This window comes from Eriocheir sinensis, chromosome 60, assembly GCF_024679095.1.
Source record: "Eriocheir sinensis breed Jianghai 21 chromosome 60, ASM2467909v1, whole genome shotgun sequence".
NCBI classification, from domain to species: domain Eukaryota; kingdom Metazoa; phylum Arthropoda; class Malacostraca; order Decapoda; family Varunidae; genus Eriocheir; species Eriocheir sinensis.
Genome location: NC_066568.1, coordinates 1,731,216 through 1,756,215, shown reverse-complemented (window position 1 = coordinate 1,756,215; position 25,000 = coordinate 1,731,216). Strand labels below are relative to the sequence as shown.

General features: G+C 38.2%; 1 protein-coding gene across 1 annotated transcript in view; it reads right to left on the bottom strand.

Moving 5' to 3' along the window:
* LOC126985687 (neural cell adhesion molecule 1-like) overlaps nt 1-25,000 on the bottom strand; it is a 54,825-nt gene that overhangs the window by 14,010 nt on the left and 15,815 nt on the right. The window contains exons 2-6 of the mRNA XM_050840837.1: nt 23,675-23,958; nt 21,401-21,502; nt 19,658-19,766; nt 11,433-11,593; nt 6,095-6,218 (exon numbers count right to left, since the gene is read on the bottom strand). Of these exons, the coding sequence (XP_050696794.1) occupies nt 6,095-6,218; nt 11,433-11,593; nt 19,658-19,766; nt 21,401-21,502; nt 23,675-23,958 (780 nt within the window). The remainder of the gene's footprint in view (nt 1-6,094; nt 6,219-11,432; nt 11,594-19,657; nt 19,767-21,400; nt 21,503-23,674; nt 23,959-25,000) is intronic.

Sequence of the window (25,000 nt, the reverse complement as noted above, 5' to 3'; positions counted from 1 at the left end):
CACCGTGTTATGGGACGATGCAGGAAATATTATGCAGGTGCTATTTTTTTTTTTTTTTTAGTAATTTTTTTCTTTTAGCATATGAAGAAAATTCCCGCATCGCATTTTTTCCCTCCTAAGTTTTCCTTCCTTCCCTCCTTTATTTCTTCCTTCCTTCCTTCTCTCCTTCATTCCTTCCTTCGTTCCTTCCCTGGTTCCTTTCTTCCTTCCTTCATTGGTTGCTTTTTTTTTTTCCTTCCTTCCTTTTCTTTTCCTACTTCCTTTCTTCTTTCCTTCCTTCCTTCCTTCCTTCATTCATTCATTCATTCACTCTTTCTTTCCTTCCTTTCTTCCTTCCTTCTTTTACCCCTTCCTAACTTCCTTTCTTCCTTCCTTCTTTCCCTACTCCCTCCCTCTCTCCCTTCCTTCCTTCCTTCCTTCCTTCCTTCCTTCCTTCCGTCCTTCCTTCCTTCCTTCTTTGCTTCCTTGCTTTCTGAACTTTAATTTTTCCTTAGTTTTTTTTATCTATTTAATCTTTGTTGATTGTTTTTATAATTAGTTTTAAAGAAAGTCTCGTTTTTCTATTTTTTTCTTCGTCTTTCTTAATTTCTTCTTCATTTACTTGTTGTTTTCTTTTATTTTTTGCTGTAATTTTTTCTTCATTATTATTCTTCGTTTCTTTTTTTTCTTTTTTTCCTCCTTTTTTTCCTCATTTCATATTTTTCCTTTTATTTCCACTATTTTCTTCCCTACGTTTTTCTTACTTATTTTTTTATTTCCCTTCTTCTTTTCTTCTTTTACAGTTATTCCTTTTCACTATTATTATATTTTTCGCCATCTTGTATAGTGTTTGCTATTGTTGGAATTTATTGACACTTCTATTTTTATCACATTTTTTCTTTATTCTTCTTTATTATTTTCTCTCTTTTTCTCTCTTCGGCGATTCAGGCTCCGAGCTGTATATTGATTTCTGCTTTTATTTACAGTGCTAATATTTTTTCTTTCTTTTATTTTTATCTTCTTTCTGCCTCTTCTCTGGGATATACTGATTTTACTATTTTTTTCTCATTTCTTTCTTTCTCTCTCAGTCTCTGTCTCTTTCTCTCTCTCTATCTATCTGTCTATCTATCTATACCTACTTATCCATCTATCTATCTATCTATCTATCTATCTATCTATCCATCTATCTGTCTATCTCAATCTCTCTCTCCTTTAATTTATCCCCCATTCTTCTTCTTAACTCCTTTTCTTCATTCTCCTATTTTCTTTCCGTCTTTATCTCGTTCCTGCCTTATCTATCTTCCTTTTCTCTCTCTTCTTTTGCGAATTTATTAATATTTCTCTTTTTTTCTACTTTTTCATTCGTTTTTTCGTCATTTTTTGTCATTTTTTCTCATCTCTGTGTCTATGTCTATCTATCTATCCATCAATCTATCTATCTATCTATCTCTAACTCTCTAGCTATCTTTCTCTCTCTTTCTATCTGTCTCTCTATCTATCCATCTATCTATCTATCTATCTCTAACTCTTTAGCTATCTTTCTCTCGCTATCTATCTGTCTATCAATCTATCTCCATTCTAATTTCGCCGCCATGTTGTTTAATCTTTGCTAAAACCCGAACTGCTCTCTTTTTTTCCTCTATTTTTTCAGCCGTTCAGGTTTAATGGATCAAGCAGCTCATATGAAAGAGAGATTCGCTGTTCAGTTTCTCTTTTTCATCGTTTTTTTGTTGTTGTTTTTTTCTGTTTATTTCGAACGTTTAACAGTCTCTCTCTCTCTCTCTCTCTCTCTCTCTCTCTCTCTCTCTCTCTCTCTCTCTCTCTCTCTCTCTCTCTCTCTCTCTCTCTCTCTCTCTCTCTCTCTCTCTCTCTCTCTCTCTCTCTCTCTCTCTCTCTCTCTCTCTCTCTCTCTCTCTCTCTCTCTCTCTCTCTCTCTCTCTCTCTCTCTCTCTCTTTTGCCGGGTGTGTGTGTGTGTGTGTGTGTGTGTGTGTGTGTGTGTGTGTGTGTGTGTGTGCGTGTGTGTGTGTGTGTGTGTTTGGATAAGGGAGGTTAAGCTCTTGGATTCATTTCCCCTCGTTTTTTTTTATTCTGTTCTTTTCTGTTTTAATATTTATTTTTTTGTTTTTTATTTTCCGTTTTTCTTCAAATTCTTTTTTCTCTTTATTTATTTATATATTTATTTATTTATTTTTGCTTTATTGCAGTTTTATCACTCTGCCAAGTCTTTTTTTTTGCTTCATTTCCCTTCGTTATTTATTTATTCTGTTCTTGTTTGTCTTTTATATTTGTCTCCTTTATCTTTTTCTCTCTCATCCTTTTCTTTCCCGTTCTCTTGTTTTTCGTATTTACTTGATTCCAATTTTGCCATCTTTACTAGCTGTCCATTTTTATTTCATTGTTGCCAAGGTTATTATTTGTCTTCTCTTCCAGTTTTTTTTCTTCTAAGTCATTTTCTCACTTTTCTTGTTTTCTTTTTGCTCAATTCCACGTTTATCAATTTTTGTCAGTTCTGTTTTTGGGTTTCATTTTCTTTCTTATCAAATATTTTCTGTCTATCTTATTATCTGTCTCCTCTTTGTTATTTCTATTCATCCTTTTCTCACACATTTCTCTTGTTTATTTTGCTTTATTTCACGTTTATCAGTCTGTCAGTTCATTTTTGGGCTTCATTTTCTTTCTTATTAAATATATTCTGTCTAACTTATTATCTGTCTCCTCTTTGTTATTTCTGTTCATTCTTTTCTCCCACATTTATCTTGTTTATTTTGCTTTATTTCATTTTTATCAATCTTTGTCAGTTCTGTTTTTGGGCTTCGTTTTCTTTCTTATCAAATATTTTCTGTCTATCTTATTATCTGTCTCCTCTTTGTTATTTCTATTCATCCTTTTCTCCCACATTTATCTTGTTTATTTTGCTTTATTTCACGCTGATCAGTCTTTCTCTTTTTCATTTATTTAGAGAGTAAAGTTTTAGACTAGTTTCCCTTCCTTTTTATATGTCTTGTTTCTCCCTTCCTTTCTATTCTCCCTTCCTTCATTCTCTCCAACTTTCTCTTTTACTTAATATATTCTCTCTCTTGTTTTCTGTTCATCCTTTTTACCCTTTTTGCTATTCTTGTCTCATATTATCTGTATCCCCATCCCTTTTTCTTTTCTACCGTTTTCGCCCTTTCCCCTGTTCTTCTTACTTTATTCCCCGTCAATATTTATTTTTAGAATGTCGATACTTGCTTCACCTCCTTCCTTTTCATTAGTCCTCTCTATTTTCTTAGCTCTAACCCCTTCCCTAAGTCTTTTTCATCCCCTCCTCGCCCTTTACTCTTGTTTTTTTTATTATTTTTTACTTTATTCCATGTTTGCTAGATGTCTTTTTTTTAGGATACTGTAACTTTTATTTCTTTAGTCTCGTCTATCTTATCTTCTGTGATCTTTTCCTGGTTTATTTTTTACCATTTTCACCTCTGTCTTTTCATATTTTGCTGTATTCCACATTAACAATACAGACACAGGTTGAGCCTCATTTTCTTCATTTTCTTCATTGTTATCGTTCTCCTATTACCTGTGACCCCTTCCTTATACCTTCTCAATCCTAATTTCTTCCCCTTTCTTTGTTTTTTACTTTATTCCACGTCTTTACTCATTTCTTGGAAGGTGGATATTAGCTTCATATCATATACTTCCTTTTCTTTCTTTATTTTTTTGCTTTATTGCAGTTTTATCACTTTGCCAACTCTTTGTTTTTTTGCTTCATTTTCCTTCGTTATTTTTTTATTTTGTTCTTTTCTGTTTTATTATTTGTCTTCTTTTCGTTTTTCTTCCCATTCCTTTTTCTCTTTATTTTTTTGCTTCATTGCAGTTTTTTTCATTCTGGGAACTCTTTTATTTTTTGCTTCATTTCCCTTCGTTATTTTTTTATTCTGTTCTGGTTTGTCATTTTATTTGTCTCCTTTTTCTTTTTCTCTCTCATCCTTTTCTTTCCCGTTTTCTTGCTTTTCGCATTTACTTGATTATTTGCTTGTTTATTGCGGTTTTATCACTCTCCCACCTTTGTTTTTTGCTTCATTTCCCTTCTTTATTTATGTGTGTACCTATTCTCCATGACCTCTTCCCTAGTTCCTTCCCAACCCTTCCTTTCTCGCCCTTTCCCTCCCCTTCAGGTCTCTCCAGGGCAGTGTCGGGTACGCATGAGCGGGTTACAGCTGTTTCCCGGGGATTGCTTGGCTTTGTCGGGCGGGCGAGGCGACGGGAACGCTCACTGCTCAATTGTCGGCGAATTCAATAGTGGAAGTCGCTCTGGGAAGACGTGGTGTGGTGCGGTGATGATGGGCTGTGTTGTGTGGTGGTGGTGTTGGGGGGGGAAGGGTAGTATGTGTGTGTTTGTGTGTGGTTGATTGTGTGTTTGTGTGTGTGTGTTATATTTGGCAAGGAAGATGGGTAGTGTTGTGTTTGCATATGTGTGTGTGTGTGTGTGTGTGTGTGTGTGTGTGTGTGTGTGTGTGTGTGTGTGTGTGTGTGTGTAAGCTGTGTGTTTGTGTGTGTAGGTGTGGAGGGGAAGGAGAGTGTGTGTGTGTGTTTGTATGTGTGTGTAAGAAAGTAAGTAAGTAAGCAAGAAAATATTTATTGCTCTTAGTGAATACATATATAGAGAAATATAGTTTAACAATTTCAGTGACAGTCTGTCGAGCCGAGGCGCCTGACAGATAGATGTTAATTAATAGAGATGTTAGGGGCCATCTATTTGCAAGTCTTGCTAATCTATTTTTTTTAATGCTCTTTTTTTAAAGCTGGAGTAATATATGGTGTGTGTGAGTGTGTGTGTTTGTGTGTGTGTGTGTGTGTGTGTGTGTGTGTGTGTGTGTGTGTGTGTGTGTGTGTGTGTGTGTGTGTGTGTGTGTGTGTGTGTGTGTTTTGTGGAAAGGAGAAAAGAAGGACGGAAAATTAAGAATATAGGGAAAGAAGGAAAGCAAATGAAAGAAAACCGAAGAAAAGAAATGAAAAACAAAGAAGAAAACGAAAAGAATAAAACCGATAAGGGAAAAGAAAAATTATGTGAAAGAATGAATAAACAAATAAATACATTCTCTGAGTTTTCGTGTGTGTGGATGTAGGTGTATGCGTATGTGTGTGTGTGTGTGTTTGTGTATGCGTATATAAGTATGTATGTGCGTGCGTATATATCGTTTCTTACCTGCCCAAACTAAGCTTCAGGTGTACAAGAGTGTGTTTACTTTATTGACCAGGTGAGCTAGGCGACGTGTGACCTCAAATAAATCACAATAACTCGGCAGCGCTTCGTGTAATAACCACCAATAATGACCCACAAATGACAGCTCGCGGGTAATTTACGTTCAATCATCAATTCATCATTTGCCTCACTCCTAATCACCTCCTAATAATAACCCACTGACTAATTACCGAGTTAATCACCGCCATCACCACTAGTCAAAACACCCTCGACATATGTAATTAATCTACCGCTATATATCACTTCTAATATTGCTTCCTCTTTAGTCATGGCTACCCGGTTTCTTCCCGCGTGAACCACCCGACTACTCTATCCTCCGTGTGCCTAGAGTCGTCAGCTACTCCCCTATTCACGCCTGGCAGGGTTCTCTTCGGGGTTTCTCTGTGGGAGGATGATCGATGGCCTGTAGCGCGGAACGGTGGCAGCGGTGAAAGTCTACGGTACCGACGTGTCATATTTCACTACCTTGCCTGTATTGTCGATGGCTTTCTTTGTGTTGTGTTCGATAGGTTATTGATTGGCTTAGTTTACTGTATGTGTGTGTGTTGCTACTACAACTGCTACTGCTACTACTACTACTACTACTACTACTACTACTACTACTACTAATACTAATACTAATACCATAAAACTTTTTCTCTTCTCTTTACTACTTTCACTCTACCGCTCTTTATTTACCTCTTCTTCTTTCCTTTCTTCTCTCCTCTTTCTCTCCTCCTTCCCTCCTTCCTTCCTTTCTTCCTTATCTTCCTCTAATCCAGTTCTTCCTTCCTTGTTACTTTTTTTGTCTCTTCCTTTCTCTCCTCCTCCTCCTACTACTACTACTACTACTACTACTACTACTACTACTACTGCTACTACTACCTTACCTGTTACCACGTGGACAGTCACATTGGCGGGCGCTGCGAGGTGTGGCTGACAGGAGTAGGTCCCGGCATCGGTTCTCCGCACCCTCGCCACGACTAAGGTGCTGGTGTAGTTCTGATGGTCAACCTGCAGGCAAAGACAGTAACGAGGGAATTAACGACGCTTTTAACGATGCTTTTAACGATGCAGATAACGACTCCGACTACCAGTGTTGCATTAACGTTAATTACTGTTGTTTTTGTTATGTGTATTACCGTCATTACCTTGTTTTTTTTGTGTGTTTTTTTCTGTTTTTTTTTTTGTTTTTTTGGTTTTGTTATTTGTATTTCTATCACTACCACCACCACCACTATCACCACCACCACCACTACTACTACTACTACTACTACTACTACTACTACTACCACTACCACCATTACCGCTGATTCCCGTCCAGTCCACTCGCCACTTGTATCAATAACTCAACTCCACTGTCACTGTTGCTTCACCATCATCGCCACCGCCAATCACCATCAACACCACCAAAGTAAATAGACTCATGTTCATTATATTTGGTTCCTGTTTTTTTCTTCATTATCTTCATCATAACCAACTTTTTTTCCTATATCCTTATCCTTTTCTTTTCTTTTTAATCCCTCTTCCTCCTCTTTATTCTCCTCTTCTCTCTCTTCCCTCATTTCCTCCTCCTTCTCCTCCTCATTCTTCCACTCTAATGTTCCTTCCTTTCTTTCTATCTTTCTCTCTTCCTTCATTTCCAACTTTCTCTTCCCAATTCATTAATTTATTCTCTTCGTTTTCTATTCATTTACTTATTTTCCTCTTTTCTCTTCTACTTTCTGTTTCTCTTCATTATTTCTCTTGTACGTTTTCTCTTCTATTGATTTTTTTACAAGTTTTAATCGTATTTTATATTCATTTTCTACTCGTTTTTCATCCTTTTCTCTTCTCTTTTTCAATTCGCTTCACTATTTCTCTTTTACATCTCCCCCATTTGTATTTTGATTTATCTTATTATTATTTCTTCTTATTTTCATTTCACACTACTTTGCCTCTTCTTCCTCCTCTTCCTCTTCCTCCTCCTCCTCCACCTTCTCTTCCTCTCCTCCTCCTCCTCCTCCTCCTCCTCCTCCTCCTCCTCATCGTTTACAAGTCACTGATTCTGTATTTCAAAAGCCACGTTAGATTTTTTTCCCGTTTAGCAACGTCATTAAAATTAAGACCAAAAAAAAAATAATAATAATAACTGCAACTCTATCAATGAAAAGTGACGGAAAGAGATCAAAGTCTGTGTGTGTGTTTGTGAATAAATGTTGAGTTTGTTAGTAAAAAAAAAGGGAGGGAGGGAGATTAATAAGAAGTAGAGAGCTATTATTATTATTATTATTATTATTATTATTATTATTATTATTATTATTATTATTATTATTATTATTATTATTATTATTATTATTATTATTATCATCACCTCCATTTTCACCACCACTGTCATTATTAACACCACTTTTGTCACTACCATTCTTCATCACCACCACCATCACCACCACCACCACACCCTTAACATCCCTATTATAATTACTACCATTTCTACCAACACCAAACTATCACCACCACCACCAATACCCTGAAAACCACCACTATTAGTTTTAACATTAATTAATTCACCTCCACCTCCAACACCACCACCACCAACAACAACACTACTACTGTCAACACCACCATGATCATAACCCTATCATTAACACCACCACCACCACCACCACCACCACCGTCAGCGCCATTAGCACCACCAGGCAGGCCCATTACGTGTAGTCTCATTAGAGCAATTACGCGCCTCACCTTCGTGGAAAAAAGACTCAATTTTTACGAAACACAATTGAAAACACTGATCATTATAGCCAGAACAAAATAGCAACCTCTCTCTCTCTCTCTCTCTCTCTCTCTCTCTCTCTCTCTCTCTCTCTCTCTCTCTCTCTCTCTCTCTCTCTCTCTCTCTCTCTCTCTCTCTCTCTCTCTCTCTCTCTCTCTCTCTCTCTCTCTCTCTCTCTCTCTCTCTCTCTCTCTCTCTCTCTCTCTCTCTCTCTCTCTCTCTCTCTCTCTCTCTCTCTCTCTCTCTCTCTCTCTCTCTCTCTCTCTCTCTCTCTCTCTCTCTCTCTCTCTCTCTCTCTCTCTCTCTCTCTCTCTCTCTCTCTCTCTCTCTCTCTCTCTCTCTCTCTCTCTCTCTCTCTCTCTCTCTCTCTCTCTCTCTCTCTCTCTCTCTCTCTCTCTCTCTCTCTCTCTCTCTCTCTCTCTCTCTCTCTCTCTCTCTCTCTCTCTCTCTCTCGCTCTCTCTCCTCTCTCTCTCTCTCTTCCTCTCTCTCTCTCTCTCTCTCTCTCTCTCTCTCTCTCTCTCTCTCTCTCCTGTTCTCTCTCCTCCTCTCTACACACTCACACACGCACACACACACACAAACACAAACACACACACACTCACACACGTAACTCCTCATTTTACTCTGCATAACTTCGCCAACAACTTCACCTCACAGCTTTAAATTCTCCTCCTCCTCCTCCTCCTCTCTCTTACCTGCCCTCCCTCTCTCTCTCTCTCTCTCTCTCTCTCTCTCTCTCTCTCTCTCTCTCCCCTTCCTTTTTTAATTCCCTTCCTTCCTTCCTCCTTTATTTGCATTCTTTCTCTGTCTCTTTCTTTTTTTATCTTTCTTCCTCTTCAATTATTCCTTTCTTCTTCTTCTTCTTCTCTCCCTTCTTCCTTTCTTTCTTCATTATCATTTTATCCATCCCTTCCATGTTCTTCCCTTCATCATCTCTCTTCCTCCATTCTTCCCTTGCTTCCTCTTCTTCTTCTTCCTCCTCCTCCTCCTCCTCTTCCTCCTCTAAATCTCTTAACACCTCAATTTACACGTTACTGAATTCTTCCTCCTCTTCTGCTTCCTCCTCCTCCTCTTCTTCCTCTTCTTTATTCCTTCTTTCTTTATCTCTTCTTTATTCTTTTTTTCCCTCCAAATTAATTACTGAAGAACGTAACATTTTTTTCTTTTTTTCTTTTCTTTCTTCATTTTCTATTTTATTTCACTTACTTCTTTTCTTTTTTTCTTTTCTTCTTTTTTTTCATTTTCTTTTTGTCCTTTTCTTCTCACCCAAATTTTTTTTTTCACTTATTTTACCTTTTTTTTCTTAACCTTCTCTTTCTTTCTTTCTTTCGCTTCTATTTTAACTTTTTTTTTTGCATTTTCTCACCTGTAACGCACCTTTCTCTCCTACCTGTCTTGTTAACCTAATTAACTCACTCATTCTGCCCGGCTGTCTGTCTATCTGTCTAATATGTTTATCTATCTAGCTATATCTGTTTCTGTCTATATGTCTATCTATCTATCTCTGTATCTATCTATCCTTTCGTCTAGGTTGCTTTTACTCTTTTCTTGTTTATTTATTTTTCTTTTTATTTATTTAGTTATTCTTTCGTTATTTAATTCCTCTTTTATGTTCTTATCTATTACTCTTCATCTCTTTTATAATCTCTCTCTCTCTCTCTCTCTCTCTCTCTCTCTCTCTCTCTCTCTCTCTCTCTCTCTCTCTCTCTCGTACATAAATTCCAGTTAATCTGACTTACCTAGCCCACTCACACACACACACACACACACACACACACGCACGTAAACACGCCCACGTACACACACACGCACATAGACTGACCCCTTTCCCCCCCCCACCCACACACACACTCCCCTTCCCCCCTCCTACGCCCTCCTTTACTACCCACTCTCTCCCTCTCAAACACTCTTCATTCTTAACTCTAATTCTCTCTCTCTCTCTCTCTCTCTCTCTCTCTCTCTCTCTGAATTGTGACCTTCCTTGTTATAATAAGTGGTAGCGGCGTCCAGTCTCGTGTGACGGAGTGAATTATTAGCCACTTTAATGCCTCAATGCAAATTAGGCCAGAGGGGACTCATTATGGCGTGACTTCATCGTGACTCTCGTGTTGGGCTTGAAGGAGTGTGTGTTGGGAGAGGGGGAGGTGGAGGCTGAGGGAGAGGGGAAAGAAAAAGAGGGAGAGAGTAAGAAATGGGACGTATTGAATGAAGAGAAAAAGTAGGAGAGAGAGAGAGAGAGAGAGAGAGAGAGTGAGATACAAGATGGAATGATTGATTGAAAAAAGGAAGAGAGAGAGAGAGAGAGAGAGAGAGAGAGAGAGAGAGAGAGAGAGAGAGAGAGCAACAGGCAAAACCGAGCAATGTATAAGGAATTAATGTATGAGAGGAAGAAAAAAAGAAAGAGAGAAAGAAAGGAAACAGCAAAGAGAGAGAGAGAGATACATTCAACCAGACAAATTGACAGACAAATGAACAGACAGTCGAACCATCAAACAGAGAGACAAACACCCAAACACACTCACACAAACACACCCCAAACAGGCAGATTACTCCACTTTCCCACACGTCTTCTTATATAATCAGTGTGAAATGGAATCGAATCGCAGCTGAGACATAAAAGGGATCGTAACGCTTGGCAAGAGAAAGATTATGTGAGACTTTGGGAAGATGAAAAACTCCACGGATCAAAGAACAACAAGAGAGAGAGAGAGAGAGAGAGAGAGAGAGAGAGAAAATGAAAGTCACATGCAAAGGGAGGGACAAATTACTCTCTCTCTCTCTCTCTCTCTCTCTCTCTCTCTCTCTCTCTCTCTCTCTCTCTCTTTCTCTCTTTTTCTGTTTTTTTCTTTTTCTTGTTTACTTCTATTCATATTTTTCATTTTTTTGTTGTCTTTATTTTTTTTTCTTTCTTTCTTTCTCTCTCTTTGTTTCTCTTCTTTCTTTCTCTCTGTCTCTTTATTATCGTCTTTATCTCTCTTCTTTTCTTGATTTTCCTTTCTTTTTTTTCTTATTTCCTTCCATGTGTCATTTATTTTTCACCATTTTGTCTTTGTCTCTTATTCTTTCCTTCTCGCTCTCTCTTCTTTATCAATGTCTTCTCTCTTGATTTCTTTTCTTTTTCTCTTTTTCCTCCATTTATCATTTATTTTCACTTTCCTTCATTCTCTAACTCCAATTAACTCCGTATACATCTCTCGCTTCCCATCTATTAATCTCTCTATGTCTATCTATCTATACCAAACTAATCCCCTCCACCACCACCACCGTACTCAGAGCATACTATTTACCGGTTTCTGACGCCTAACTATCGCCAAGAAACATCAGGATCTAACTCTTTTAACGATAACTATAAAGGACAGAAGACAGTTTGGGGGTAGGAAGTCGGGAAATATAAGCGGCTGAGTACGACAATCTAGGAACGTTAACCACCATTACCACCACTACCATCACCACTACCACTACCATCACTAACCTGGAGGTGATGCTGCCTGGCGTAGTTAACCATGGTGTTGTTATGGTACCAGAAGATGTAGACAGGCGGCACGGGAGCGTTCTTCACCTGGCACTCGAGGGACAGGTGCGACCCCTCCTCGATGTGAACTTCCCCCGGGCCTGTCACAACCGCCTCGGCCTCTGTAGAAAGGGAAAGAGGGAGTGATTTATAAGGATGAAGAAGGGGATATCTATACAGTGTGGAAGATGGAGGTATGGATAGAGTAAAACAAGGGAGAAGAGGGGGGTGGATAAGGTGTAGAGAGGGGGATGAATAGGGCGTTTAGGTTAGGTCAGGTCAGGTTAGGTTAGGTTAGGTTACAATTAAATAAATAAATGTTAGCTAGGGTAAAGGGGAGGATCTGAACAAGGCGAAAAGGAGGATTGAATAGTGTGGAAGGGTGTGTTGATAGGGTGTTAGAGTAGATGGAAGAGGAGGTGGGTAAGAACGCAATTGAAGTGGGGTTGATAGGGCGTTAGAATGGATGGTAGAGGAGGTGGGTAAGAACGCAATTGAAGTGGGGTTGATAGGGCGTTAGAGTGGATGGTGGAGGAGGTGGGTAAGAACGCAATTGAAGTGGGGTTGATAGGGCGTTAGAATGGATGGTAGAGGAGGTGGGTAAGAACGCAATTGAAGTGGGGTTGATAGGGCGTTAGAATGGATGGAAGAGGAGGAGGCAGGGAAGAAAGCAATTGAAGTGGGGTTGAGAAGGAGTTGATTTAGGCCTTAACGAGGTGTGTGTTCCTTCCCTCCCTCTTTCTCTTCCTCTTCTTTCCTCCATTCTTCCATATTTACATTTTCTTTCATTTTATCGCTCATTTTTCTCTCATTTATTCGTTCTTCTTCTTCTTCTCTTCTTCTGTGTGTGTGTCCTCTTCTTCTTCCTCTTCTTTCCTCCATTCTTCCATATTTACATTTTACTTCATTTTATCGCTCATTTTTCTCTCATTTATTTATTCGTTCTTCTTCTCTTCTTCTGTGTGTGTGTGTGTGTGTGTGTGTGTGTGTGTGTGTGTGTGTGTGTGTGTGTGCGTAGGAGGGAGAAACAATAACATCAATACAGAGAGATAAAAAGAAGGTTAGAATTGCCAAGCGAGAAAACAATTTATTTCGACGATACAAACGGCCGTACATGTTTTAGCGAGGAAGCAGAAAAGGTTAACGTCGTGATAATGATAATGGGATAGGCAATAATACAATACCGCGGAAGACACTCCTATGAATGTTAGATTAATAGAAGAACAGAAAAGGTCTTGAGAAATGTGTTGAATGTAATGGATTGTGATTTTTTTTTTTTTTTACAGACAAGGAGACAATTCAAGGGCGTGAAAAAAAGAAAACAATGATAAAAAAAAGTCCGCTACTTACTGCCCCTGAATAGAGTACAGAGGAGTGGCCAAAAAGAGAGGTCAATTTCGGGAGGAGAGGTGTGTACTTTCATATTTTTTTGTGTGATATTTACTTGTTATTTTTCTGTTGTTTTTTTATACCTATTTTTTTGCGTGTCCGTTTGTTTGTTTGTTTGTTTGTTTGTTTTATTTACTTTTTTTGTGTGTGAACTTTTGTGTTTTTTGTGATATTTTCTTCTGTTATTTTTCTAGCGTTTTTATATTTTTTTTTGTGTTTGTACGTTTGTTTGTTTGTTAGTTTCATGTTTTTAAAATATTCTGTTATTTTTTTAATATTTTACTTGTCATTGTTGTTTTTTTCGAATATGTTATTTTCTGTTGTTTTTTTCTGTATTTTCGAATCTTACTTTCTTTGTTTTTTTCTGTTTTTTCGAATCTTTTACTTGTTTTTTTTGTTTTTTTTTTCGAATCTTACTTTTTTTGTTTTTTCGAATGTTACTTTTTTGTTTTATTGTTTTTTTCGAATCTTACTCTTTATAACCTTTTTTTTCGAATCTTACTTTTTTCTGTTTTTTCGAATCTTACTTTTTTGTTTTATTCTGTTTTTTTCGAATCTTACTTTTTATAACCTTGTTTTTTAATCTTACTTTTTATAACCTTTTTTCTTAATCTTACTTTTTATAACCTTTTTTTTCGAATCTTACTTTTTTCTGTTTTTTCGAATCTTACTTTTTTGTTTTGTTCTGTTTTTTTTCCGAATCTTTTACTTTTTTTAACCCGTTTTTCTTCTCTGTGTTGTTTTTAACTTCTATCGTTTTTCTCTCGTGTTTTTTTTTTATCGCTTGTGTTCAGGTAATGCGTGGTGGTGTTTTACATGTTTTACTGAGGCCATGAAAATTTAATCAGCAATGCACAAACAGAAACAAACACGGGGAAATGGCAAATAGATAGCGACACACACACACACACACACACACACACACACACACACACACACACACACACACACACACGCACAACTTTCGGCCCCGAGACCACCACAGAATTCCATGGAAGAAGAAAGAAGAAGAAAAAAAGAAATAAAAAGCAAAAATCATTATCGGAAAAGTATCGAAAAAGAGGAATGAGAAAGGAAAAAGTTGATCATATAAAAAAAGATGTTAAAGAAGGTTTGTGTTTGTGTTGTGTTCGTGTTTTGTTCGAGTTTGGGGAAAAGAAGAAGGAAAAAGATGATGAAGAGGAGGAGGAGAAAGAAGAAGAAGAAGAAGGAAAGAAAGAAAGAAAGAAAGAAAGAAAGAAAGAAAGAAAGAGAAAAGAAACGAAAGCCAAGGAAAAAACAGAGGAAAAGATTAAGAAAACAAGGAAGAAGAAAGTGAAGGAGAAAAAGAAGAGGGAGTAAAAAAGATGATAAAGAGGAAGAGGAGGAAGAGGAAGAATGAGAAGAAGAGGAGGAAGAAGAAGAAGAAGGAAAGAAGGAAATAAAAAGAAAAGAAAGGGAAGGCAAGGAAAAAATAGAGGAAAAGATTAAGAAAATAAGGAAAAAGAAAGTGAAGGAGAAAAAGAAGAGGGAGTAAAAAAGATGATAAAGAGGAAGAGAAGGAGGAGGAAGAATGAGAAGAAGAGGAGGAAGAAGAAGAAGGAAAGAAGGAAATAAAAAGAAAAGAAGGCAAGGAAAAAAATAGAGGAAAAGATTAAGAAAATAAGGAAAAAAGAAAGTGAAGGAGAAAAAAGAGGAGTAAAAAAAGATATGAAAAAGGAAGAGAGGAGAGGAAAGAGAATGAAACAGAGAAGAAGAAGAAAGAAGAAGAATAAAAATAAAAAAGGCAAAGACAAAAAGAGGGACAAACAAGAAAAAGATAGAAAGAAAAAAGAAGGAAAAGAAGAAATTAAGGAAGAAAAAGAAAAAGACTACAAAGAAAACCAAGAATAAGAAGACAAGGAAAACAAGAAGAAAGTGAACATGAATATCAAGAAAAAGAAGAAGAAAAGGAGAAAAGAAGAAGAAAAGAAGGAGAAAAAAGAAAGAAGAAACTAAAAAGAAAAGAAAAAGACTACAAAAGAGAGAGAGAGAGAGAGAGAGAGAGAGAGAGAGAGAGAGAGAGAGAGAGAGACAGAGAGAGAGAGAGAGAAAGACACAGAGAGAGAGAAAGAGAAAGAGAAAACAAAGATGACAAACACACACACACACACACACACACACACACACACACACACACACACAGGAAAGGAAGACTTGAAGCGAAAGCAAAACAAACGAAGCCGATAAAACAGGATGATAAAACACACGAATAAAACACCGACACGAAAAAAACACTTGAAAATAAAACGAGAGAAAAATAATATGAATAAAGAAAGAGAGAGAGAGAGAGAGAGAGAGAGAGAGAGAGAGAGAGAGAGAGAGAGAGAGAGAGAGAGAGAGAGAGAGAGACAGGAAGGCAGATTAGGGCAGCGCGGGATGGTTTGCGAAAATAATAGATTCAGATCCCCGCCGCCTGAGCCTTGTCAAGAGAGGCAACCAATCCGCGTCTTCTTTATCATCCTTCTCTCTTGGACGAGGAGGAGGAGTAGGAGGAGGAGGAGGAGGAGGAGGAGGAGGAGGAGGAGGAGGCAGCGATCGGAGAGTTTGAGAAAGACGAGGAAAAGGAGAAAGAAAAGGAAGAAATTGAAGAGGTTTAGGAGGAGGAGGAAGAGAAGGAAGGAATAGAAGAGGTTTAGGAGGAGGAGAAGGAGGAGGAGGAGGAGGAGGCAGAGATCGGAAAGTTTGAGAAGGAGGAGGAGGAGAAGCAGGAGGAGGAGGAAGAAAAGGACGAAATTGAAGAGGATTAGGAGAAGGAGGAAGAAGAGGAGGAGGAAGAGGAGGAGGAGACAGAGATCGCAAAGTTTGAGAAGGAGGAGGAAGAGGAGGACAAAGAAGAGGTGTAAGAGGAGGAGAAGGAAGAGAAGAAAGAGGAGAAAGGAGAAAGACATAGAACAGGTGTAGAAGGAGGAGGAGGAGGAGGAGGAGGACAAAGAGGAGGAGAAAGAAATAGAAGAGGTGGGAGAAGAAGAAAAGGAAGAAGAAGAAAAAGAAAAGGAAACAGAAGAATAAAAACGAGAAAGAAGAAGAAGAAAAGAAAGAGAGAGAAAAAGAAAATAAAGAACGAAAAAGAGGAAAATAAAGTCGAATAAGGAAACGAAGGAGAATTAGAAGGAGGATCAAGGGAAGGAGGAAGAGGAAGAATCGAAGAAGGAAGAAGAAGAAGAAGAAGAAGAAGAGGAAGAAGAAGAAGAAGAAGAGAATCGCTGTCTCCTCTAAATCGATACAAGCGTCTCTTCTCTCTCTTAATGGAGCGTGATAAGAGATACGAAGAAAAAAAAAAAAAAGAAACATCAGCGACCTGGGACAATAGACTTCAATACCTTCTTTTTAGACTTCGACTCCTTCCTTTATAGACTTGGATCCCTTTTATTTTTTTGTGTCTATTTTTATCGCGATCGGATCTCCTGACATCGATTGCGTGTGGTTGTTTTCTTTGTTTGTTTGTTTGTTTGTTTCCTGATGCGTAAGAGAGAGAGAGAGAGAGAGAGAGAGAGAGAGAGAGAGAGAGAGAATTGATTGTATTGTTTTTTTGTTTTGTTTCTTTGTTTGTTTTACTATTCCACAGTTTCTCTTTGTTTTTTGTGTGTTTTATTTCATCATTTTCTTTTTAGTTATTCTCTTTTTCTTTTCCGTTTTTTTCCTATCTTTTCCTTTTTTATGTTCTTGAATCTTTTCCCGAACACTTTTTTCATTTTTTTCTGATCTCTTTTTTATCTTGTTTTCCTTCTCTTCTTTTCCATATGTTCGCCTCTTTTTTTATCTTCATTTCTATCTTCGATCATTTTTTATCCTTTTCTCTCTGTTCTTCCTTCTATATTTGCTTATTTTATTGTCTTTTTTACTATATCTTTATCTTGTTTTCCTTTTCTTTTCCATATGTTCGCTTATTTTTTATCTTCATTTCTATCTTCGATCATTTTTATCCTTTTCTCTCTGTTCTTCCTTCTATATTTGCTTATTTTATTGTCTTTTTTACTATATCTTTATCTTGTTTTCCTTTTCTTTTCCATATGTTTGTCTCTTTTTTATCTTCATTTCTATCTTCGATCTTTTTATTATCATTTTTTCTCTGTTTTTCCTTCTATATTTTCTTATTTCATCGTCTCCTGTACTGTATCTTTTAATCCTGTACTTGTTATGTTGTTTTTCATAATCTTCACTCCTTATTATCATTATTCTTCATTATTCTCTTTGTTGCTCTTTCCATTTTCCACATTCGTCATCCACTCCTCTTTTTATGTTCTACTTCATGCCTTCAATAATCTCCTTTTTATCTAACTTTCCTTCTTCACATTTCCATATTTCGCTCTCCTTTCCAAATTTCAACTATTGCCTTAATTTCAATACATTTCCTCTTTATCTAACTTTAATTTCTTCTCGTTTTCATATTTTACGTGATGAGAATCTTTCAATACATTTCCTTTTTTGTCTAACTCCAATTTCTTCACCTTTTTCATATACGTTTCCCTTTTGTCTAACTTAATTTCTTCCTATTTTCATATTAGGCTGTGATATACCTTCAATACTTTTCCTTTTGATCTAACTTTAATTTTTTCACATTTTCCTAAGTTTGCTACGTTTGTTCATTCCTCCTTTTCCTTTTTTCTTTATTCTCGATGCTCTTTTGTTTTGTCTCTTGTTTCTCATACCTTTGCCAGTTTCTCGTCTCTTCCTTTTCGCTTTTTAATGATGGCAAGCCTTCAACACATTTCTCTTCCCTTTTGTCTAGTTTAAATTTCTTCACCTTTCCATATTTCGCTCGCCTTTTCAAATCGCAGCAGCTGGCCGGGATACCAGTGCAGAAACTCCCAAAAGGTCTCGAGGTTTAAATGTGAATACACGGCCACTTAAACTTAACCTTTCTGAACGTCATGTCACAAAGAGGGAGAAAGTTAAAGCCTTGAGTGGAGCGGCGCGTTTGTCGTAAGGATCTGAAAGTGGAATGATTTGAAGCTCAGAAAACCGAAAAAGTACATTACGAAGTACCTCCAACACACACACTCACATTTGGTAAGGCTTTGGTGGAGGATGTTGTGGGTATTGCCAAGAGTACAGGAAATAACAGAGAATTACAAAGAATAACAGGATACAGAATGACAGAAAATAACAGGAAGAGTAGAGGAATAACAAAGAATAACACTGGAATAACAGAAACTATCAGAAATAACAGACGAATGAAACCAGTGCAACAGAAATAGAATCTAATCCTCTTCTGGTCCGTATCAGAGAGAGATTTGACACTCAGTGCGAAAAGAAAATACCGGAGAAGGTTGACACACACCGAGAGAGGAAGATAGAGTTTTAGAAGGAGAGATTGACAGTGTAATACGATCCTGCTACTCAGACTTGTTGACTTGAGATTCGTGAAAAAAGAAATAATGTTAGAGCGAAAGGAAGATTAATTTTGAAGGAGTTTTTTTTTTTACGTATGAGACGAGGGAGAGAAATACACGCTTTGAAAAGAGAAAAATGGAAATAGGAAAATAAGGAAGAAGAGTACAGGAGAAAAAAAAGGGATGAAGAAGAGAGAGAGTAGAAGAAAGAAATGCCAGATGGAGTTTGAGAAGAAGAGAAGATCAAAGCAAAAAAAAAAAAAAAGTGAAGGCGAGGGAATTGAATTTTTGTGGGGAATTAAAAAGGTCAGTAAGAGAGAGAGAGAGAGAGAGAGAGAGAGAGAGAGAGAGAGAGAGAGAGAGAGGAATGACCTTTTCGTGTGAGAGAGAGAAATATGAAAGAATAGAATTATGTGTTTTGGTGGTTTTATATGCCGAGAAAGTTTCAATAGAGGTTCGTAAAAAGAAAACGCGTGGGATATTGTTTGTTTTTTAACCTCAATGTTTGCCAAGTAGAGAAAAATGTTGACGATCGCTGAAAAGAATGTAAAAGAGGTAGTGTTTGTTTTTTTCTGTTTTTTTGTGGTTTTTTTTTTGTTAGTGGTCGTGTTGAACAAATATGCGATGGTTTTAATTTTTTCTTTCTCCCATGTTAAGAGTTTTGAATATTTGTGTATAATGCGTGAAAATTTGGTGAACCGATGCAAGACTTAAAAGAAGAAACGGTGAAAAAATGATGGAAGAGAAGAAAAAATGAAAAAAATAGAGGAAATGGCAAAAAAATGCAAGAAAAGAAGAAAAAATGAAGACAAAACGGCGAAAAAAATGCAAAAGAGGAAGAAAAAAAGAAAAAAAATATATAACGACTAAAAAATGCAGAAGAAAAAAAAGAAAAAAAATTGAAAAAAAAGGCGAAAAATGCAAAAGAAGAAAATATGAAGACAAAACTTAAGACACAGAGGAAAAGAACGATATAATAATGAAGAAAAAAGAAAACAACGTTAATAATGTAAAAAAAATAATAAATTAATGTAAAATAATAAGGAAAAATACGCTAACCTCATTCAAAACAAAACAAAAGAAGAAAATACACTTAAAATTCAAGCAAGACAAAAATATATATAACACCAAACTTATACAAGACAAAGAAAATAAAAACTAAAACGATATAAGACAGAAGAAGAAAAAGACAAAAAAAAGAAAAAAAAAGAAAAAAAAGACAAAAAGAAAGAAGAAAATACACTTAAAACTCAAGCAAGACAAAAAAATATATATAAAACCAAACTTTTAGAAGACAAAGAAATAAAAAATAAAAAATATATATATAAGACAAAAGAAGAAAAAGACTGAACCAAGACAAAAAAGAAGAAAAAAACACGAAACTAGAACAATACAAAAATGAAAACTTGCCAAAACAATGTAGAACAGAAATTAGACACTCACGGGTGACGACGAGCGTGAAGAAGAAGGAGACGGTTGGGTTGGTGGTCAGCTGACATTCGTACTGACCAGCGTCCGAGAGGGCCACGTCCTTCACCCAGAGCTCCCACGCCTGCCACGGAGAGGGAGGAGAAGGGGAACACAGTGAGCAATGAAGAAGAGAAGATAGATTGTCGTGTAAGAAGGAGGACTGGAAGACACTAACCAATGAAGAAAAACAAGGAGAGATTAATCAGCTCGTTAATAATTCTCACGCCATGGAAAGAGTTAGTAGAGGAAAGAAGGAAGGAAGTAGATTATGGGAGAAGACAAACAGAAGAAAGATTGGCGTATAGGACGAGGAAGGCGTAATAAGAACAAGACAAGAAGAAAGATTATATTTAAAGGAATTGTTCTTGGGTATAAGATGAGAAGATAAATACACGCCTTGGAGAGAGAGGAAAAGAGGAAAAGAAGAAAGGATGAACGGATGGAAAAGGGGAAAAAGAGAAGAAAGGATGAGAAGGGGAAGACAATGAGTAATGAAGACACAGGAGGGATAGTCGGCATATAAGACTCGGAAAGTATAAAAAGGACAAGACAAGAAGACAGATGAATGTTGAAGGAGGAAGATAAGCACACGCCTTGGAGAGAGAAGAAGAGAGGAAAAGAAGAAATGATGAACGGAGGAAAAAAGAGGAAAAGAGAAATAAAGGAAAGGAAAATGGGAAAAGGATGAAAATGAAAAAAAAGAACTAAAAGATTAAGTTTGCTAGGAAGGACGAAAGATAATGACCAGTGAAGAAAAACACACGAAAGAATAATTTTAATGTTTGTCTTCGCTGCTACGTAATTGTCACGCCATGGAAAGCCTCAAAAGAAGAAATGGAGAAAGAATGAGATGAGGAAGGTGAAGAAAACTAGCAAGGAAGACAAACAGAGGAAGAAAGCGTGATGAAGACAAAAACAGAATAGACTGAGACTGAAGTTGTTGTTTTTATGCATTCAAAGACATAATTCTGACGCTTTGAAGTGAGGAAAAAGAAAACATGAAGAAAAATTTACCTATAAAATGAATAAGGTGAAGAAAATGAATAAAACAGACAAAGGAGAGGAGATAAGTCTTCCCCACGTTTTGGAAGGAAGAAAAGGAAGAAAGGAAGAAAGATCGGGGTAAAAGACGAGGAAAGATTAAAGAAGTTCAACACAAGAGGAACTATTTATAGTGATGCTTTTACGCATAGTTCCTACGTTTTGAAAAGAAGAGATATTAAAGTTTGAGACGGAGGAGAACGGGAAGACAATAAGCAATGAAGACAACCCAAAACAAACATTAATTATCATGAACAATAACACCTTACCTCGTCATTATTCCTATGCACTAAAACAACAAAAAAACAATCGACGTATAAGACAAGGAATGGATAATGAAGACAAAACAGAAGAAAGAAGAAAGAAGAAATATTAGAGTTTGAGACGAGGGAGATCGGAAACACAATGAGCAATGAAGACAACAAAAAACAAACATTGAAGACAAAGCAGAATAAAGAATAAAGAAGAAAGAAGAAATATTATAGTTTGAGACGAGGGAGAATGGAAACAGAAGAAGCAATGAAGACAACCAAAACGAAAGACTAATTATTATGAACACTAACACCTTACCTCGTCATTATTCCTATACACCAAACCAACAAAAGAACAAGGAATGGATAATGAAGACAAAACAATTACAAAACCAGCCCAAACAGCTTCCAAACCCTGCCTCACCTCGTCATGATTCGTGTGCACCACTGAGAACCTCTGCTCGGCCGCGTACACCTCCTGGCCCACTGTTAGCAGCTGGTCATCGTCCTTTTTGAGCCACGCGACCTGTACATGAGAAAAAGCAGAGTCCATATTCCTTAACCGTATCTGGCACTGAACACAACACAGAAACGCATATCCCACCGCTGCCACCAATGTTACGGGAAACACAACACAGAAACACATCCCACCGCTGCCACCAATATTACGGGAAACACAACACAGAAACACATCCCACCCCTGCCACCAATGTTACGGGAAACACAACACAGAAACGCATCCCACCGCTGCCACCAATGTTACGGGAAACACAACACAGAAACACATCCCACCGCTGCCACCAATGTTACTGGAAACACAACACAGAAACACATCCCACCGCTGCCACCAATGTTACGGGAAACACAACACAGAAACACATCCCACCGCTGCCACCAATGTTACTGGAAACACAACACAGAAACACATCCCACCGCTGCCACCAATGTTACGGGAAACACAACACAGAAACACATCCCACCGCTGCCACCAATGTTACTGGAAACACAACACGGAAACACATCCCACCGCTGCCACCAATGTTACGGGAAACAACACGGAAACACATCCCACCGCTGCCACCAATGTTACGGGAAACGCAACAGAGAAACGCATCTCACCCCATTACGACTATTCCCAAGGACGGTTTTTCTCCCCCTTCCCCTCTGTCTCCCCTCTCTCTCCCTCCATTTTGACACACCTGTAGATGAGAAAAAGCAGAGTCCATATTACTTGTCCGTTTCTGGCTCCTATTACTATATCCATGGACTGATTTTTCTCCCCTCCCCCTCTGTCTCCCCTTTCTCTCTCCCTCCGTTTTTACACTCTTTATTCTCTCGCCCTGTTTCTCCTCTCTCGTTGCACTTATTTTCTCTTTTCCGGCGTCTCAGGTGTTCGGAATAGGTGCTTTTTCTCGTTCAGGATGCAGAAGCCGTGTGAAACTATCCCTAGCATTATTTTTATAGTTATTATTATTCCCATGTGCAGGATGAGTGTAGGCGACCAGCTGTGTGAGTGGGAAGGTCAGGTGAGAACGGGGAAAGAGGAAGGGAGGGAGAGAGAGAGGGGGGAGATGTCCGTAATTAGAAAACACAGGTAAACATAGGTGACAGGTTGCTGGGAAAGGTTAGGGTGTGGTGGTGGTGGTGTTAGGTAACGAAAAATGGTTGTATAACATCCTTTGAGTATTCCCTTCCAATCCAACAAAGAAAACGGGAAGTAATTGCCCAAAACCCTCTCTCTCTCTCTCTCTCTCTCTCTCTCTCTCTCTCTCTCTCTCTCTCTCTCGAAGGTAATAAGTTTTGTTGTACGATTAAGTGATGAAGAGAAAACGTAAAACAAAAAAGAAAACGGAGTGTGCAAGAAAGAAGAAAAACGAGGTGCTGGGAGGGGGAACTTATGTATCTTTAATGTCCAGCTGTTTGTATATGTGTAATTCAATTTGTTTCTTAGGAAGGGTGAATACTAATGCGCTTTTGATTGAGAGATGACGTGAGGAAGAAGAAGAAAAAGAGGAAGAGGAGAAGGAGGAGGCGGGGGGGAGGAGGAGGAGGAGGAGGAGGAGGAGGGGGGAGGAGGAGGAGGAGGAGGAGGAGGAGGAGGAGGAGGAGGAGGAGACTTGTTTTATGAGTTTATTCTCCCACACGTTGCTTAATGAGGTCAATGAAGAAGAAGAAGAAGAAGAGGAAGAAGATGAAGAAGAGGAGGTGTGTGCGGAAGTTAAGGAAAGAGATAAATAAAACGAAGGCAATGAAAGAAAATGGGGTGTTGGTTGCGTCTAGTGTTAGTTGTGCGATTTGAGGAGTGACTAACATATTCCTACCTACACCAAAAATAAAACACAAACACACCAAAACAAACACACAAACACACCAAAACAAAAACACAAACACACCCACAAACACACACACACAAACACTACTACTAAAAGAAGGAATTACCACCAGGAACACAAGAGGACATAGTAAAAAATTGAGTAAGGGAAGATGCTTGAGAGACATAAAGAAATATAGCTTCCTGCAAAGAAATATAGAGGTTTGGAACAGGCTAAGTGAGGATGTAGTATCGGCGAGGAGTGTGCAAAGCTTTAAGGAAAGGTTGGATAAATGCAGATACGGAGACAGGACCACACCAGCGTAAATCCCAGGCCTTGTAAAACTAAAACTAGGTAAATACAACTTGGTAAATACACCAACTCACCCGTTCATCCGACAAATGATACGTATAGCAACTCAACGTCGCTTCGCCTCCAACTTGCGCCAAAATCTCCGTGTTGTTCTGACCCTGAAACTCCGGTGCCAGGGTGTTCAAAGCCAGCGCCTTCGCCCACATGTCTTCCGCGGCCTCGTAGAGCTGCTCACGAGGGACGGGAGGCCTTGTGGGGGGTGGGGTGGGCGCTGGGAGGGAAGGGGGCGGTGGGTGAAGAGGGGCTGTGATGGTTCCTAGATTCGGCGATGCCCTGGTGGTGTGTCTCAACCCGATTGCTGGAAATAGATGAAGACTTGTTGAGGGTTTGGTTAGGAGGTGAATGGAGGGTTAGGGAAAGAGATATAGGTGAAGGGAGGATAGTTTTGGGTTGGTTTGAGGTTAGAATGAGACGGGATAGAGGTGTTTCAGGGTGCAGAGAATCGAAAAAGGTGTTGGCTAGGGGTTGACTGATGGACATAGGGTAAGAAATATGGGTTTTCATGGGGTTGAGTTGGGTTTTGGGTCTGGTTGAGGTTTGGGGTGAAGGGAGGATAGATTTAGGTTGGTTTGAGGTTGGGGTGAGGAAGGAAGGCATGGTTCAGGGTGTAGATGGTCGAAAAGGGTGTTGGTTAAGGGTTGACTGATGGAAATAGGGGAAGAAGTATAGGTTTTCATGGGGTTAAGTTAGGTTTTGTGTCTGGTTGAGGTTTGGGTTGAGGGGTGAAAGGGTTAGCTACAGGGGAGAGGTTTGGTTGACGTAGGTGAGGTTGGTGATGAGAAAGGGATGAGGTTTGAGGTTGAAAGATGAAAGAATGGGAACGCTATGATTTTTTTTTTTAGTTGGTTTGGTTGAGGTTGGGGGTGTTAGGTAGGGGGTAAGGGGTTGGAAGGGTTGAAGGGAAGGTTTACACACACACACACACACACACTCACACACACACACACACACACACACACACACACACAGTTACACTCACACACACACAGTTACACTCACACACACACATTAATATAAATTCTCTCACTTTCCCAGAATCCTTAATCCTCGAAATCCATTACAGGCATCCAACACTAATTAGGTCAAGGTTGAATGAGGCTAATAATAATAATAATAATAATAATAATAATAATAATAATAATAACAATGAGAATAATAAGAATAAGAATAAGAAGAAGAAGAAGAAGATCAAGAACAAGAACAAGAAGAACAAGAACAACAAGAACAAGAAAAAACAAAAAGAAAAAGCCACAGAAGAAGAAGAAGAAAGAAAAGAAGAACAAGAAAAAGAAGAAGTGAAAGAAGAAAACGAAGAAGAAAAAGCAGACAAAAACAAAAAA